General features: G+C 39.8%; 1 protein-coding gene across 4 annotated transcripts in view; it reads left to right on the forward strand.

Moving 5' to 3' along the window:
* Positions 1 to 18,781, forward strand: part of Cp (ceruloplasmin) — a 55,734-nt gene that overhangs the window by 9,540 nt on the left and 27,413 nt on the right. For all 4 annotated transcript variants that reach the window (XM_031376428.1, XM_031376430.1, XM_031376429.1 and 1 more), the window contains exons 2-12: positions 910 to 1,157; positions 2,983 to 3,192; positions 4,069 to 4,242; positions 6,207 to 6,461; positions 7,332 to 7,503; positions 8,197 to 8,336; positions 9,537 to 9,689; positions 11,059 to 11,258; positions 13,395 to 13,545; positions 15,915 to 16,127; positions 18,033 to 18,240. In XM_031376428.1, coding sequence (XP_031232288.1) covers positions 910 to 1,157; positions 2,983 to 3,192; positions 4,069 to 4,242; positions 6,207 to 6,461; positions 7,332 to 7,503; positions 8,197 to 8,336; positions 9,537 to 9,689; positions 11,059 to 11,258; positions 13,395 to 13,545; positions 15,915 to 16,127; positions 18,033 to 18,240 — 2,124 coding nt within the window. The remainder of the gene's footprint in view (positions 1 to 909; positions 1,158 to 2,982; positions 3,193 to 4,068; positions 4,243 to 6,206; positions 6,462 to 7,331; positions 7,504 to 8,196; positions 8,337 to 9,536; positions 9,690 to 11,058; positions 11,259 to 13,394; positions 13,546 to 15,914; positions 16,128 to 18,032; positions 18,241 to 18,781) is intronic.

An 18,781-nucleotide genomic window follows, 5' to 3' on the forward strand; every position in this document is an offset into this window, starting at 1 on the left:
AAAAAAAAAAAAAAAAAAAAAAAGTTCAGTTTAGGTACAAATATCAAATGTCCCCCTCTTATTTTTTTTCCTTGTTCTTCCTTCCTGATTCTATTTATTATGTTGGTATATTTAAGAGAATGTGCAAATTTATTAACTGGCATTAATCAGAATATAAACATTCACTATTCTATAGTAGGGAAGGATTCAAAAATGACAGTGGTAATCGAAATGCAAAGGTAATTTTGTTAAGCCCATGTATGTTTTGCAAATCAATTCTAGGACTCCTAATAGAAGTGAACAAGATAGATCAAGGCTGGGGAGAAAGATTGGGGATAATGAACTTGCTGTACAAGCATGAAGGTCTGAGTTCTGATACCCAGCACTCAGATAAAACAAGACACAGCTGCTAATATACCACTGGAGGAAGAGGCACTCTGGCAGGCGGGACTGGGGAGCTTATTGGTTAGCTGAAATGCAGAGCTCCACTGACCGCAGTGTAAGAGACTTTGTCTCAAAAATTAAAGTGGAAAGTGACCTAGGAAGATCCTAACACAGACCTCTAGCGTCCACATCCACATCCGCAGGTAAGTGAATGTGCTCATACACATTTAAGTCAAAGCATTAAATAATTTACAAGATAGAATTAGTTTAGTTCCACATAGTTTTCTTTAGTTTTATATTTGCACCATGGTGTTACACTGTCCTCACAGATGGATCTCTACCATGCGCCTGATATGAAATACCTTATACAATTAAAATAATAAGGCCATTCAACAGCTTCCCCCTTCGTTTTTTTTTTTTTTTTTGGGGGGGGGGGTGTCTATACTCCAGGCGAAGACGGAATGTGATGTGATCATTGATCTTCCTAAGTTCTTAGGTTATCTCCAGAAATGATGGCTTTTGATGAAAGTGTCTTTTCCTTTTCAGGGAACAGTACAATTTCTATCTTCAAAATGGTCCAGATCGTATCGGAAGAAGATATAAGAAGGCTCTTTACTCTGAGTACACAGATGGCACCTTTAGTAAGACTGTAGACAAGCCAGCCTGGCTAGGGTTTTTAGGCCCGGTCATCAAAGCTGAAGTTGGAGATAAAGTTTATGTTCACTTAAGGAACCTCGCCTCTAGGAGCTACACTTTCCATGCACATGGGGTAACTTACACCAAGGAGTATGAGGGTAAGTTCAGTGCATATTGTAGTTGGAGTTTCCTCTTTTCAGTAGGAAAACCTTTTGACTTCTAGAATTGATACCTTTAAGATAGAACCTATAACCACACCCTTTAAAACCAATCTGTTTCACAATGGGATTGGAACTCATCATGATAGAGCTGTGTTTCTTCTGGGTATGTGACTTTGTGTAATGGGAATGCCGCCCATGACTAAATAGACTGCAAACTGATAGTGAGAGCCACAACTGGATCACTGTACTTAATTCTTCATCTAATAGAGGAAGAATATGAGAACATGAGAAGAAGATAATGTGCCTGACAGCTTAGAAAAGGCATGAAGACAGAGAGAAGGGTTCAGTGTGGAAGCTGTCTTATCTTTGGAATTCTTCCACTGATCATATTGTAGCTGCTATCACCTTCCATTCTGACCTCTCATAAACTCCGACCCAGCTGAGGTGGCCTGAATAATCTCATACATCAGCCACACAGGTAGAGGACCTGTATGAAGTCCCTGGAACTCACGTGGTGAAAGGAAAGACAAGTTGTCAGCTTACCTCCACATGTGCACCATAATAACACAGAGAGAGAGAGAGAGAGAGAGAGAGAGAGAGAGAGAGAGAGAGAGAGAGAGAGAGGGAGGGAGGGAGAGAGAGAGAGAGGGAGAGAGAGAAAGAAAGAAAGAAAGAGAGATGAATATGTGTAAAATAAATTTTAGTTTTTAAAGTAATTTTTTTGGAAGTGAATACTAGATGTTGTGTGTCTTTTTCTGAAGAGACACGGACTTTTGTCGTCTGCCCCATTAGATTAAATATCATTAGTTTACCTAATGATTCTACCTAAGTTTGGCATGATAGACCAGTGAGTTTTTCTAGGTTTAGTTGCAGGAGCATGGCAATGCACCGGCAGTATCCTAGGGGAGGCCGGGACTGCTCTGAAACACCGCTCCTGAAGCACCTCATGAGTCATCTCTCTGGGCCCAGTCGTCTGAGAGTCTCCTGTAAATAACCACAGCTGCTCTGATTGCAAAATTGCAATGGCCGTGTCATAACCAAAGGGCAGAATTCCACATTACATAATTTCTTTTCTGTTTTTCTGAACCAAATGGTTCTACTAATAGTATAACTGGCTACCATGCTTTTTCTTTTTTACAGCACCATGGTATACTAAAGGGTTAATGTCAATCTTCAAAAGACCGTAGTAGGCTTGTAATTTTGTTAAAGAAAAAATTCTAATCTTTTAATGATACAAGCTCACATATTTAGTAATTAAATATGTCTGAAATTTGCCTTAAAATAATATCATATAACTGAAGATAAAGTTGAATGGGCTATGGAGAAAAACAAGAATGACTTTCAGTTCATCATTGTTAACGCTGGGTTGACAGGTTCATGGGAAATCCACCAATACTTAGAGGAAGGTAGAAGAAGTTTGAAAATTTCTAAAATTACGTGTACATTTTTTGAGTTCTATAATTACAACATACACACAAATCTGATATTATATAGGAAATTTCAAATTATATGAGAGGGTGGTTACTTTGCTTAATGCTTTTATACCATGACCCAAAGGTGAGAACTTTCCCTTGCATTATGAAAGTCTCAATCATCCTGAAATGTTTGTTGTGTATGACTCAGTCAATGGTCAACTTAATAATCATTTCTGTGAGGCTTACAGGTTCCTTAGACATTCGCCTCTCATTTCTTTTCTTATAAGTACAAATAGGACACATTACTAAATGTCCAAGAGACAGCCACTAGATGTTGAGGACTGACTATTCTTTCAACTATGTTCCAATGTATTCACTTTCTAACGCCAGTGCATGCTGCTTTCCAGGGGCCATCTACCCTGACAACACCACTGATGTTCAAAAGGCTGATGACAAAGTATTTCCCGGACAACAGTATTTGTACGTGCTGCACGCCAACGAGCAAGCTCCCGGCGAGGGAGACAGCAATTGTGTGACCAGGATTTACCACTCCCATGTTGACGCTCCAAAAGATATTGCATCTGGACTCATAGGACCTTTAATACTCTGTAAAAAAGGTAGATCTTCTCACTGCTCCCGATATGGGACACAAGTGCATGGCAGTTGGTTTGTTTTCTTTTTCTTTTTCAATTTTTTTTTTTCTTAAACTTTAAGTTACTCTGTGTTGCAGTTGAGTCGATAAAGGTAAGAGTAGAAGATGACAGAAAATACAGGGGAGGCCTTGAGGACATGAAAAGTGGGACAGACATTTTAGCAAGAAAATGACAATGACTGGAACCAGTGCTGTGAAGGATAGATTTGCTGGGTGTAATTTCCAGCAATGGTGTGGTAGAGAGACTCGTGACTTTACTATTTGTGACTACCTCAGTGGCACTCCCTGTCGATGTCTGGAGTTACCTGTGTTGTACTAGTAAGTATAATAGTACATTTATTCCTTTCCTCACAAGGACAGGATGACTCAAGATCTTTGAAATGTAATGTTTATTGGATCAATAATTACCTTCGACACCTTGACGTGTTGGCTTGTGGATGTATGTTTGTGCCAGGAGATGGATACATTTGAATCGTAACCTTCTTGGTAGCCAAAATACATTTAGTGTTTTTGTCAGGGAGTGTATAGATACAAGAGCGTGCAGCGCCTGGCATGTGAGCTTCACTGAGTGCTTCCACAAAGTGGAGTGGATGCTAATCACCTGCGTACCAAGAAAACAAATGCTAAATTTATTTTAAAAGAAGCTCAGATCTGGGACTGGTGAGATGGCTCAGTGGGGAAGAGCACCGACTGCTCTTTGGAAGGTCATGAGTTCAAATCCCAGCAACCACATGGTGGCTCACAACCACCCGTAATGAGATCTGATGCCCTCTTCTGGTGTGTCTGAAGACAGCTACAGTGTACTTACATATCTACTAAATTACAAATTTTTCTACTTCAGGTTCTCTACATAAGGAAAAAGAGAAGAATATTGACCAAGAATTTGTAGTAATGTTCTCGGTGGTGGATGAAAATCTCAGTTGGTATCTAGAAGATAACATCAAAACCTTCTGCTCTGAACCAGAGAAAGTCGATAAAGACGACGAAGACTTCCAGGAAAGCAACAGGATGTACTGTAAGATGACAAAAGACATGCTCCATTTCGTTGTAATAATTACTAAGATTATTCCCTCGCGTGAATACTTCTAGCCTGGAAGCCCTGATATCAAAAGCACATTGGACTTGCAACTTGGTATGTGCCTTAGTTAGGGTTCCTATGGCTATGAAGAGACGCCATGATCAGAGGCAAGTCTGAGAAGACAGGGTTTATTTGACTTACACCTACATCTCATAGTCCGTTATTGAAGGGAGTCAGGGCAGAAACCCAAACAAGTGCAGAAACCTGGAGGCAGGAGCTGATGCAGAGGCCACAGAGGAGTGCACTCGCTTTGCTTTCTTATAGGCCCTAGAACCACCAGCCACGGGTGGCACCACCTATAACAAACAGGATTTGTCCTCCTCCACAAATCACTAAAAAAATGCCTAACAGCTGGATCTTAGGGAGGCATGTTCTTAGTTGAGGCTCCCTCATCTCAGGTGACACTAGCTGTGCCAAGTGACTCCTAAAAATGTCTTGAGCCGGGCGGTGGTGGCACATGCCTTTAACCCCAGCACTTGGGAGGCAGAGGCAGGCGGATTTCTGAGTTCGAGGCCAGCCTGGTCTACAGAGTGGGTTCCAGGACAGCCAGGGACACACAGAGAAACCCTGTCTCGAAAATCAAAAAACCAAAAACAAAAACTAAAACTAAAAATGTCTTGACGGCCCAAGCTTTTCCTTAATTCCCAGGGACAAAAAATAATGAAACTGGGTTATCTATCCCTCAGAACTTATGTGGAAAATTAAATGCCTTAACAATAATTAGATCTAAAAGTATACATGTTACTTTCCCGTAGCTTCTTTGAAATGATCTTCACTTCAAAACTGAGAAAATAAACTGTACTTCCAAATTAGAAGATGAGGTTATTTCCAACTTTCTATCTAAAAGTTTTTGTTTTGTTTTCATTGACATGAGTATCTCCTGTCAATTCATTTTCGCCTTTTCCTGTTATCCTGTTAACAAAAACAGGCATTAAAAAATACAATCAAATTTCTAGTAGTCTGAATGGATATGATTTGTTTCCTCTGGCACACCTGGTATATTAATGATCCTTAACATTCATGTTTCTCCCCATGAATTTCCTAGAACTGCCCAACTAAACACTGGCTGTCAGTTTCTTCCAAGGGTCTCATGCCACAATGCATTTAAACTTTCAGGGTTTCCTGGTTCTGGTCATTTCTGTCCCTTCCTGAATTCCTTTTCTTTCTTCAAATCTCTTCGAATTTTGTCTTTCAACCTTAGAAACATTTTTACTTGTTTTTGTTATTACAAAAGAAATTCATAAAAGTGAAAAGTTTTAAGCAAAAAGAAAAAAAATTAAATCGTCTGCCTGTTACCTATAAGCACAGTTAATAACTGATTATTAAATAACATTTAGTACTCTGTCTTTAAATGAGTACTTTCTACCTGTATATGGATGTATCCATATTTATATACACACATATATAAAACCAATGTGCATAGTTTATAAACATCAGAGACCCTATAAGTTTTGTTTCTTTTTTTTAAAAGAATTATCTATTTTATGTATACGAGTATACTGTAGCTATCTTCAGACACACCAGAAGAGGGCATCAGATCCCATTACAGGTGGTTGTGAGCCACCATGTGGTTGCTGGGAATTGAACTCAGGACCTCTGGAAGAGCACTCAGTGCTCTTAACTGCTGAGCCATCTCTCCAGCCCTATAAGTTTTATTTCTAATATCACATTTAATATTCATCTTCAGTATAGTATTGACAACGACCTTTAGCCTGAATTAAAGTCCAAAAATGAAAGAGTATGTGATCGATTAGCAATGTCTGGTATGGATAAGGGGGGAAGGTAACTACTGTTGTAGCAGATATTTTCTATACTAAACTGATTTTGTGTTTTGTAAAGGTAACTATCACTAGCCCAAGAACTAATGTTTACGGGGCAAATATTCTAATCTTGACTTGCAGCCATAAATGGATATGCATTTGGAAGCCTCCCTGGGCTCTCAATGTGTGCAGAAGACAGAGTGAAGTGGTACCTTTTTGGTATGGGTAATGAAGTCGACGTGCATTCAGCTTTCTTTCACGGTCAAGCCCTGACCAGCAAGAACTACCGTACTGATGTAATCAACCTGTTCCCTGCCACCCTAATTGATGCTTACATGGTGGCCCAGAATCCTGGAGTCTGGATGCTCAGTTGCCAGAACCTAAACCATCTGAAAGGTGAGATGTCTTTCCCTGCAGTTAGCTGCCAGTTGTAAAAAAAAAAAAAAGTGGTGTCTCAGTTAATCCACTAGTCCACGGTAGACGAAAAACAGAACCAATAAGCTAGTTAAGTAATCTGAACACTGAATTATTATCTCAGTTTCATCTCCACGTTTACATCATAATGAAATAAGAGCAGGCAAGCTTGGAATGTTTATAAAGTAATGAATTGTGGAAAAAATATTATTTTCTAAAATACGGCAATGGCTTCTGCCATGAAAATTTAGCATCATTTGTAGTTTCTCCGTGTAGAATAAAATACTGTAAAAACAGATTTATACGCTGTGCTGGAAAGTAGCTTGGTTTTTGACTTGTGTCAAGTAAAACCAACTTTTTTTTTATTCGTCTTTGATTTGTCTTTTCTTTGCCTTAGCTTGTAAAGGTCATTTCTCTCTGTGATGCCAGGTATAAAAACACTTAGTTCGGAAAACCTATTTGTGAAATTTATCCCCAGAGGAAAGCAGACTTTGAAAAATTTTTACCTCTTGAAAGTAATTCCCTCAAAGACTATTGTTTTAAAAACAGACCACCCCTTCAACATAAGAGGCTGACTCGGCTAAAATTTTAACGGGTGTGACAATGAGGGTCTAGACTCTCGAGAACAATCCCACAAAGACTGATATCTTATTTTGAACACTCACATGCTCCTTAATGTCATAAATGCATAAAAACATACATAAATACATACAACAGACATTTCCACCGGTAGTCTGTAGACAGATGGTTACCATGCTTTGCTGTGTTATCTGTGTGCGTTGAGTCGGTTTCTACATGCTGCCTCATCAGCAATTGTCACTATTCATCAGAGCCTTCCCTGTGTTCATTCAGCTGGGTTGCAGGCCTTTTTCCAGGTTCGGGACTGTAACAAGCCCTCGCCAGAGGATGATATCCAAGATAGACCTGTGAGACACTATTACATTGCTGCTGAGGAGATCATCTGGGACTACGCTCCTTCTGGGACAGACATCTTCACTGGAGAGAACTTAACAGCTCCGGAAAGGTAGCGCCACACAGAGCCTATTTCCTTTATGACTAGAGGATGCTAAGTATTTACGTAGGGCTTACTGGCCAGACATATGTTTTCTTCAGAGAGAATGGCCATTTATGTCCTTTGTCCAGTTCCAACTTGGGTTGTTTCTGCTGGTATTTATTAGTTAGGAGTTCCTTACATTGCCTGAATATTATTTCTTCGTCGGATACTCAGCAGAATATTTTCTCCTGTCGTGTAGTCCTTCCCTCTCTACATGGTATCCTATGATACACACAATTGACACTTCGGATATGTCAAGCTGGTTTTCATAAGATTATGCATTCTTTTTCAGTCTTCCTTCCCTATTTGTCACTTTCCATAAAATCCAAAGTGATTTTGACAATGCTTTCCTCTGTTCTGTCACACAGCTTCTCTGTAGCCTTGGATCTTCATGCACTCCATGCACACTTTGCCCTCTGCATGCCACTCTGTGTCATCCCACTGCCTGCAACACCTCAGCTCAGATTCAAGTCTATTGTGTGTTATGAATTACAAAGTTTTCTCCTCTTACATGCAAAATCTCATTGTTTCACCACTGTCCCCCAGCATGCAAGTACAAGCTAGCATATCTTTTGTTATAATGTTTGTTTTTAAAAATTGCTGTAATTGCTACCTGTGTTCTAACTCTGCACCAGAATCAACCCCCTGTTTTCCTTTTGGCAGCGATTCAAGGGTATTTTTTGAGCAAGGTCCCACAAGAATCGGTGGCTCTTATAAAAAGATGGCTTATCGTGAGTACACAGATGAGTCCTTCACAAACCAAAAACAAAGAGGCCCTGATGAGGAACATCTTGGAATCCTGGGTGAGTCCAAGCAGAACACACATGATGAAAACACTTCCTTCCTGGCTATCCTAACTTCAGGAAGAACAAAAGTGTCAGGACCTGCAGCATGATTCCTAGGTAGAAGCTGGGGAGATGGGTACCGCCCCGCACAGCAGCTTACTCCTGTCCCCAAAATTATCTGTCATAAATTTTCACTACTTCATTATATCATGACGACTGCAAATGAGTACCTTTCTCTTCAGGGAGATAAGAGAACTGTCTGCGTTGGTTTAAATAACTGACCTAGCCAAAAGTACACTTTTCAGAAAGCAAATGTGGTCTCATGAATGACCCAGGCTGGATCTGTCCTAGAGGCTGCTCCCAGTTCCAAATTCTCTCACAAGTGGTAAACACAGTCTAGACTCAAGAGTCAGCCTTTCCCTTTATCTACTAGCTGGGTGACTTTTGAATGTGACTTAATTTTCTTTGTCTGCTCTTTTCTATAAAATTGAATTGAAACAATAGCCGGGCATGGTGGCACACGCCTTTAATCCCAGCACTTGGGAGGCAGAGGCAGGAGGATTTCTGAGTTCGAGGTCAGCCTGGTCTACAAAGTGAGTTCCAGGACAGCCAGAGCTGTACAGAGAAACTCTGTCTTGAAAAACAAACAAACAAACAAAACAAAAACAAAAAAAATTGAAACAATAATGGTTATTTTCTTGTGAAACTGTAGTAAGGGTTAGATGTTAGACATGAGCACTTAGAAGAAAAGATAAGATGCCGTCAATAAATGTTTTTTTGAATATTACATCAAGCATTTGTGTACTATATAGCTATATCTTTACTCTACAACTGGTAACACTTTGGTTTTAGAGTTTTATATTCTAAAATACTGTTATCCGTCACACCCAACTTAAACTTATCATAACTGAGGTCAAATGCCACACAGCCCAGACTACTAGGTTGAAGAAAGTGTAGACACTCCAGATGTTTTTGTAGGTGTGTAAATACTATAAATTAGTCTTGTGATGTACATTTTTAATTACTTAAGGGAAGACAATAACCAAAGTAATTTCTTTCAAGTTGGATAAAAGAAAAAAAAATCCTTGCCTTTTTTCAAATTTACTACATTGTAGCAATACTGGACTTTTAAAAACACCAAGCTTTCCAACTTGCCCCACGCAATAATGTGTGTGTCCCAGAAGGAATAAAGACAACTAATGCTCTCTTTGTCCCTAGGTCCTCTCATTTGGGCAGAAGTAGGAGACATCATTAAAGTCACCTTTCATAACAAAGGACAACATCCTCTCAGCATTCAGCCAGTGGGGGTAAGATACACCACGGAAAATGAAGGAACATACTATGGCCCACCTGGCCGCTCTTCAAGGCCAGGTGAGTAGGGAATTCAGTCCTGAGAAAGCTGAAATCAGGATACCAAACACTGCCCATACTACTTTTAGGAATAATACAAACAGAAAATTAAACTCCTTTCTATCCTTTCCAATTAGTTTATAGAATTTTGTTATGTCTTAATTGGGTAACTACTGGCAATCCTAATAAAAATGTAGTTAAGCTGTATCAATTATACATTTCTGAAATACTATTAGGTGAATTTTTTTAAGGTCCTGCAATGTTAAGGTTAGATGCTCATTTTAGGATATTTGAAAAATACAGAAAGCTATAACCGAAACTATTAGTAATCCATAATTTCATATACATATATACATATATATATTTAATCTTTCTGCTTTCATCTGTGTATATATAACACTTTAAATATGGTTGAGTTTATACTATATAATTATAGTTATATTCAGAGTCTTTAGAAACTTCTGGAAACTGCTTTAATCCCAAACAAAAACTCATTTAACAATGGTGTGTGTGTGTGTGTGTGTGTGTGTGTGTGTGTGTGTAACACAAGTCAGCAACTCAAGTGGCAATTTTTAAAAACAAACATTGTAACAAAAGATATGCTAGTTTGTGCTTCCATGCTGGGGGACAGTGGTGAAAAATGAGATTTTGTGTAAAAGAGCAGAAAACTTTGTAATTTGTAACACACAATAGACTTGAATCTGAGCTGAGGTGTTGCAGGCAGTGGGATGACACAGAGTGGCATGCAGAGGGCAAATGTGCATTATGGTTTTTTAGTGTTTGCTCTCTTACTATTATATACATTTATTAATGTGATTTCAGTGATACAAAATATCCAACAATGCAAATATGTTCAAATAGTTTTTATTGATGCATATCAATGAAATCTTCTAATTTTGCTACCAATTTTAACATGACTATAGGCTGGTTATTGAAGCTTTCTGGCTTCAGTTTCAAGTGAAAATTTAGATAATTTGCAAAGGATCAGAGGTTAAGTTCCTTTCAATTCTACTATGACTTTCTGTTCAGTTTGGTCTACAAAAAATGGACTGATTACCCCCTTATTGCCAGGTACTGTTGCACCTGACAGAGGATAGAGGTGATAGAATTTACCTTCAACATTAGTTCTGCTTGAAAGAAAATAGTGGTATTCTTTATCTGAACACAAAGAGAGAGATCAATTCTAGGCAGACATTTGGAACTTCTTGAGTTTATCACACCAGTCTGTCAAATGTTACAGAGTAGCACAAGTAGGAATTCTATCCTAATTGGGATCAAGGAACTTAGAAATGTATTATTAACCCTAACCTATTCTGTGGCTCAGTAGTCACACTTGAAAGCACATATGTAACATCTCTGTTGTGACCATTCTTATATTCTCATCCTCAAGCATCCTCCCATGTGGGTCCCAAAGAAACCTTTACGTATGAATGGATTGTCTCCAAAGAAATGGGACCCACTTATAATGATCCTGTGTGCCTATGTAAGATGTATTACTCTGGCGTTGACCCCACCAAAGATATATTTACTGGGCTTATTGGGCCAATGAAAATATGCAAGAAAGGCAGCTTACTTGCAGATGGGAGACAGGTAAGCCTGGGCAAGGGAGGAAAAATGACACCTAATCTGTTTTAAATTATACTGTAAGAATAATTCTAGGCTTTATGATGCCAAAGATTTTTGTATTATTTTAAATTTTTCTCCAATTTATAAGATGTGTATTATAGTTGGGCATAATGATGTACACTTGAAGTTCTAACACTGTGGTATGGTAAGGCAGGAGGATCAAGAATGTGAAACCATTCTGGTCTTCATAGAAAGATCATACAGTTTTAAAATGTACTATGTATTTATTTTTTCATAGAAACATCTCAAGTGCATCAGAAATCACATTATACATGGAATGCATACTGTTTGTGGTAAAATTAGCAATTAGAAATAGCTTCTTGACTCACCACCATGATCCCATCATTTTTTAAATCTATAAAATAAGTATTTTATGGTGTATCTCTGGAGATAAGAGATCCTGTCACATGATCCATATACCTGTAGTCCCAACATTTGGGAAGTGGAAGAAGGAACATAAAGAGCTCAAGACTATATCCCCAGCTACCTAGAGTGTGAGGCAATTCTGGGCTACATGAGACCCTGTTTCAAACAAACAAACAAAATTATACAGACATGGTCTTCTAAACTGGGCATGGAGACATGCCCTACAGATCTCGTGCTGGAGACAAAAGGACCAACCACATTTAGCCAGCAGCAGTGGCACTCACTTTTAATCTCAGCACTTAGGTACTGAAGCAGGTGGATCTCTTGTGAGTTTGAGGCCAGTCTGATCTATAGATCTAAGTTTCAGGACAGACAGGGCTGTAAGGAGGAACTTGTAAACCTGTCTCAAAAAAGCAAAAACAAAAACCAGAAACGGGGTGGGCAGAGCAACCATATTTGAGACCAGTAGTAAGAACTTTCCCATGGCGATGATAATAAGTATCTGTTCAGCCCAGACAAGCCACTGAGAGCCAAAAGAGATGATCCTACCCACATCTAGCTGAGTGACCTAGTGACCTAGGGTTACTTACAGAAGCACGAGTAACTTAAATGTATCCAAATCACCAAGAAACTCAGACTAGGCAACGCTCATCACTGATACAATGTTGTGAAGGATCTGACTGTCCACTCTGCACATTAGTTAGCCATTTTCACTTTGACAATCATGTTCCACTTGAACGAATCATTAAGAGAAAGACAAACAAGACTTCCGAATTCTCTTCCCTGAGAGCTCGTTTGCTTTGGTTCCATGGACTAACTGTCTTCTGAATGATTAGACCGTTCCTAAACTAAATAGTATTTCGACTTTCTTGTTTATTTTGTTTTAATCTGCCTGAAGGTTGTATGGATCCATCTTCTAGCTCCTTGGCATGCCATTTCCTCATTGAAGATGATCTGTGTGGCCTATTGGAATTCTTAACTGGTTTCATGAATATGGACAGCATCTCTCCTGATTCTAGTACATAGATATTTCCACATTAGTTTTTATCACTGCAACAAAATATCCAAGACAAATAGCTTAAAGGATGGGGGTCTGTTTGGCCTCTTGGTTTTAGAGGTTTCAATCAAGGTCAGCTAGTTCCATTCCATTTGGGCTGTAGTGAACATGCACATGTTAGAAGAAAGCTCCTCATCCTCGTGATGAAGACACACTGATTGCTCATCTGATAGCCAAGGTGTGTACAAGAGAAAGGGAAAGAGAGGGGAGACGGGGGAGAGAGGAAATAGGACATTGAGGGAGAGCAAAATAGAGGGACAGATTCTACCACATTCAAGGGTACAATCCAAGTGACCTTGTCCCTTCAAACGGGCCTAACTAAAGTCTTCATTACCACCCAATAGACATCACCTAGGAACCAATCCTTTAAGAGATGACTTCTGTGATATTTCAAATCTAAACCACAACACATGCATTTGAATAACTGATTTTAGTGGTTCAATTTGTATTGGCAATATTGGCATGAAGGAAGAAGGTTACCTTAGTACACCATAAATCCTCAACAGATACCAGAGAAAACTTGGATGGCCAAATGAAATATGTCATTGGCCAAGTTTGAAAGGGGAATTGAAATTTATGTTCACATTTCTTGAAATGGCTTGTACACTGAGTATTGTACATAGAAATCTTTTGCTTTACTCGTTCTATCTTCATCTCATTGCTATTTTGATTTACAGAAAGATATAGACAAGGAGTTCTACTTGTTTCCCACAGTGTTTGATGAGAATGAGAGTTTACTCTTGGATGACAATATCAGGATGTTCACAACTGCACCTAATCAAGTGGATAAGGAAGATGAAGACTTTCAGGAGTCTAATAAGATGCACTGTGAGTACTGCATCTCTTCCGTCTGCCCAGGCTACTTGAGTTTTGCATAGATAATGGTATCAGTTAAATTTCAGTGAACAGCATTTGTCATTACTCTGCATTCATTACATACAACAAATACCTAGTAGTGCTCTGAAGACAGTATCTTTGGATATAAAAAGCAAACAAACAACAAAACAAGCAAAAAGAATCTCACTTCAGAATAACCAGATATAGCATACAAGCTAATTTAATGAATGTGTCATCTATTCATCCATTCATTTATTTACTTATTGGGTTTTTTGAGACAGGCTTTCTTTTACATAGCCTTGACTTTCCTGGAGCTGGCTCTGTAGACCAGGATGTCCAGTGTGCCAGATATATGTGTGTGTGTGTGTGTGTGTGTGCGTGTGTGTGTGTGTGTGTGTGTGTGTGTGTGTGTGTGGCATGCCACACACACACACACACACACACACACACACACACAGATATTTAGAGGAAAGTGGAGATGGAAAAGAGGGACAGAAGAACAGAGAGAGAGAGAGAGAGAGAGAGAGAGAGAGAGAGAGAGAGAACTAGTTTGTGGCATGGTGCCTACGGTCGTCATCATAGGACATCATACATAAGAAAGTTTTCTTTTTCTAGCATTTGGGTTTCCAGGTTTACTTGAGACTTGGAGGGCTTACCACCAAGTGCCTTTATCAACTGAGCTATTGTGCTGGCTCCTGAATGTGTCTTTTAAAGTGTGGTCCCTACATCAACAGTCTGTTTTACCCAAGAGCTTGTTAGAACTGCAAATTCTTGGACCCACATTTGTTGCTGAATTATAAAAACATTGGAATAAGTTCCAGGATTGTGTACTTAACAAATCCTTTACCTGGTTCTGATGGCATACTCAATTTGAGAATAATGGGTTAGGTGCCTTTCTCATTTGTAGCCCAAAAATGACAGGCTCTTCTTATTTTTCAATGATCCTAAGATACAAACCCTGTGCCATCCTGATTGTCATACTTGATTGCTCATCAGTACCAACTTACAACTTTTAAAATTATTAAAACCTAGGGAAGCCTCCAGCCATAAAATGAGCATCAGACCTATTATATTTTAGCCAATTTAAACAGTATTGTAGTTGGTAGAAGTAAAAATTGTAAAGTTGCAGTACAAACTAATTTTTTTAAGCTGCAATGATTTTAATCACACTATTCACAATCCTTACAATATTACTTTAAATTCTACAATATCATCTTTTGGGATCAGCAGTGAGAAAAACTTTCCTATATACACAATTTTCCCTATTTTTTTCCTATGAATCAGGGACTTTTTGCATGTGAAATGACAAACACACTGCCAATGTGTGACAGCCAGGGTAAGCTGGTGTTATTCCCTGATACAGCTGCTCACAAGCATGACCTTGGAAAGAAATGAGAAAAACAGCCTGGAATTTGATTCCAGCTGAAAACACTGAAATCCCCAGGGTGGTAGGGACACAGAAGTCCATGCTGTGAATTCAGATCTCCTCTCTGCAGCCAGGCTGTTCTGGGGACAGCATGTAGCCATCCAGCAACCACAAGTACGAATGGGTTTTCTGGAATGGGGTCAAGGTCCTGGAAAACCATTTTGGGGTACCGGAACCATGGGAAGGATTTGTAAAAATTAGCCAAACACAGATGTGTTTCAATCAGCCATTTTTCATTCAATACTCTTTGTTACAAGCGAAACCAGGTAGAATAGGTAAGGCAAAACCCCTCCCCCAAGTTCATCAGCAACCTGGCCCAATCAGCAACTTCTTCTTCAGTCTCTGGAGGCAGGACTTCCGGCATAACTGGAACTTGGAGAGAGGCATGGCAATTAGCAGGAGGTGGGAAGAGAGGCGTGGTTATCAGTGGCAGGCAGGATCTGAATTAGCTCTCAGAGGCAGGAGGGTCACAATTCCTCCCTTTTTATTTAGAAAACAGCAGGACAAAGGCATACTCATGTGGCACAGTCTTGCACGGGAATTCTTATGGTGCTTTGATGGATATAACCTGTGGATTATATTCTACTGAACAGCATCTCACCCGTCATCAAAGTCACGTGCAGCTGGTTTGACACTGTAAACTGGGCTTATTACATGTTTTTTCAAACAACACAGCCACTTGGCGCATGCCTCTGTCTGAGGTTGATACCGTCAGAGACCTAGCCGAAGAGACAGATTTTTAAAATGCACCCCATCCGTGCCTCCAATGTCAAGGCATGTCTTTGTTGCCTGCAAAGTCCAGGCATTTCTGACATATACACAACAAGGGGGCATAAATGTGTCCTCACATGAGGAAGTCACAAAGGACTTTTTGATTTAACAGGATATGCTATATTCAAACCTCTTTCTCTTTCCCCTCTTTCAACTTCTGCAGCCATGAATGGATTCATGTATGGCAATCAGCCTGGCCTCAATATGTGTCTAGGAGAATCCACTGTGTGGTATTTGTTCAGTGCTGGAAATGAGGCAGATGTACATGGGATATACTTTTCAGGAAATACTTATCTGTCCAAAGGAGAAAGAAGAGATACTGCAAACCTATTCCCTCATAAAAGTTTCACCCTTCTCATGAATCCTGACACAAAAGGTAACATTTCTCTTATTGCTCAATGCCTTAATTAGGGTTACTATTGCTGCAGTGGACAACCACGACCCAAGAAACTTGGGGTGGAAAGAGTTTATTTGGTTCCGGCTTCTGTATCACTGTTCAGCATTGAAGGAAGTTGGGAGAGAACTGACCTAAACAGGGCAGGAGCTGATGCAGAGGACATGAAGGGGTATTGCTTACTGACTTGCTCCTCATATAGCTGGTTCAGCCTGCTTTCTAACAGAACCCAGGACCAGCAGCCCAGGGATGGAACCACCTACAAGATGCTGGGCCCTCTCCTATCAATCATTAGTTAAGAAAATACCCTATAGTTCTATCTTATAGAGACATTTTTCTCAATTGAGTATCCCTCCTTTCAAATGATCTTAGCTTATATCAAAATGAAATAAAACTTGCCAAGATGGAAAATATATGTGGTTTTTGGTTGAAAACTCTATAGAAAAGCATATTGAGTGCTGGGATTAGCCTGAGAAGCTTGTGTGTGTGTGTGTGTGTGTTACTTTTTTTGTTTGTTTGTTTTTTGAGACAGGGTTTCTCTGTGTAGCCCTGGCTGTCCTGGAACTCACTCTGTAGACCAGGCTGGCCTCCAACTCAGAAATCTGCCTGCCTCTGCCTCCCAAGCGCTGGGATTAAAGGCGTGCGCCACCACTGCCTGGTGAGAAGCTTTTTTTTTTTTTAATATCTCTTTTTGGGATGTTATTTATGTAGCATGCAATTGCCCTTCTAAAGCAAATGGCTCAGTGATGTTTGGTACGTGTTCATTGAGCTATAAAGTATTTGTTTTGAAAAGCTGCACACTTGAGGAGAGAAACGCGAGTCTTCCCAGAGTTACAGCTCAGTCCCGTGTGGGGAAGTCCTTACACCACGGTTTTACTGAAAGAGCCTCTTGACTCTGCGCAGGTTCTGACTCTGCTGGCAAGTTTGGTAAACTGATGGGGAAAGCAGCCGCATTATTTTATGATCCACAAGCAAAAATGCCAATTAATGATAATATCTTAATTGTGTATTATGTTTCAGAAATTTGAAATGTCTTATGGTGATATAGATGAACTATGTGTGTGGTCAAGAATAAAACAAAAAAGAAAAAGGAAAAAAAAAAAGGTTACTGGGACACTGTTGTTGAAGCACATATCAGGTGGACCTAGTTCCTATATATGGGTGGAATAGGATAATATGAGAGGAGGGTGGGGAGAGAGAGAGAGACAGAGAGACAGAGCGATTTCCTTGTTTGAAACAGCAGAATCTCTGAGATGGGTCCTTTTCAGTTAAGGTCCTTCTAAAGATAACTGGGGGAAAGCAGGCTAGAAGAAATGACTCCTGCATGTGCTCTGCACGTAAGCTTTTAGATTACCTCTTCAGCTTTAATGTGAGGTTGGCCTGCTGACCGCTTATAATTGGGTATTCTATTCTGGAACTATAGCCAAGCACACTTAGATCCATCTGTGGGCCTGGCTCTCAGTGAATAAATCAGTGTAAAACAAGGAAGGAAGAAGGTTCATCGGGTCATGAAAATATGCTAACCTGTTTCTTGCCTTACTTTACTTGATTCCTGTGCATTATTCAAGATCAGGTCACTGTAAGCCAGTGCATAACGATAAGGAGAAGGGGGTGATGGGTAACAGTGAGAGATACTCTCAAGCATGAGCTATGTAGTCCTCTGTGAAGTTCTGGGCAGAGAGACTATCAGCTGTCCTGAGACGCATACACCCTTTGCTGGTTCTTAGAACAGTAAAGAGATTCTGTCTTTGGAGAAGACTGAGCAGTGGGGTGAGGATCAGAGGTGTGGAAAGCCTGATGATCTGAGGTAATAACTCATGCTCAGTAAGTTTGGGAAATAAAAATACTGAGCAAAAATGTGACACGTTTTCTCTTTTGCCACTCCAGGGTCTTTTGATGTTGAGTGTCTGACAACGGATCACTACACAGGCGGCATGAAGCAAAAGTACACTGTGAAGCAGTGCAAGCGGAACTTTGAAGATTTCACTGTTTACTATGGAGAAAAGACCTACTATATTGCAGCAGTGGAGGTGGAATGGGATTATTCACCAAGCAGGGACTGGGAAAAGGAGCTGCATCATTTACAAGAGCAAAAGTAACTTTCCAGTCTCAGATTCCCAAAGTGCTAGGCTCTGACTTTATGTCTCCTTTTCCTTAAAGAGTTATGCCAACCCTCAGGACAAAGCAACGGCTGCATTAAGCAATAGCAATGTTCACTTCCCGGGAACCCGTGGTCATTCACTTCCACTTCTCTTGGCATCTTCATAAGATACCTATTCTGACTGACTCTGTGGCAGCCTTGCTGGCGCTCACCTTCAAACTCCCCCAACCTAAGAACAGCCAGTGTGGCTTATTTCATCCTCCTGGGTTTCATTGCTAGTATAAGAATCAGTCCTTCCACACATTTAAGTCTGCTGTGCGCTTCTTCAATACTTAGCCGTTCTTTCTGCCAAGATCTTAAACAAAACTACACTTAAGCCATTAATGACACGAACACTGTAAAAAGAAAGTATTTTTTAAAAAAATCATAAAGAATAAATCCAAGTAAAAAAACCAGCCTCAGGAACATCAGAAACATTCGTCTCAGCATCATGTGGCATCATCTGATGCTCTAAGTGGCCCTTTTTTAATTTTCC

Source organism: Mastomys coucha, unplaced genomic scaffold, assembly GCF_008632895.1.
Source record: "Mastomys coucha isolate ucsf_1 unplaced genomic scaffold, UCSF_Mcou_1 pScaffold17, whole genome shotgun sequence".
NCBI lineage: Eukaryota > Metazoa > Chordata > Mammalia > Rodentia > Muridae > Mastomys > Mastomys coucha.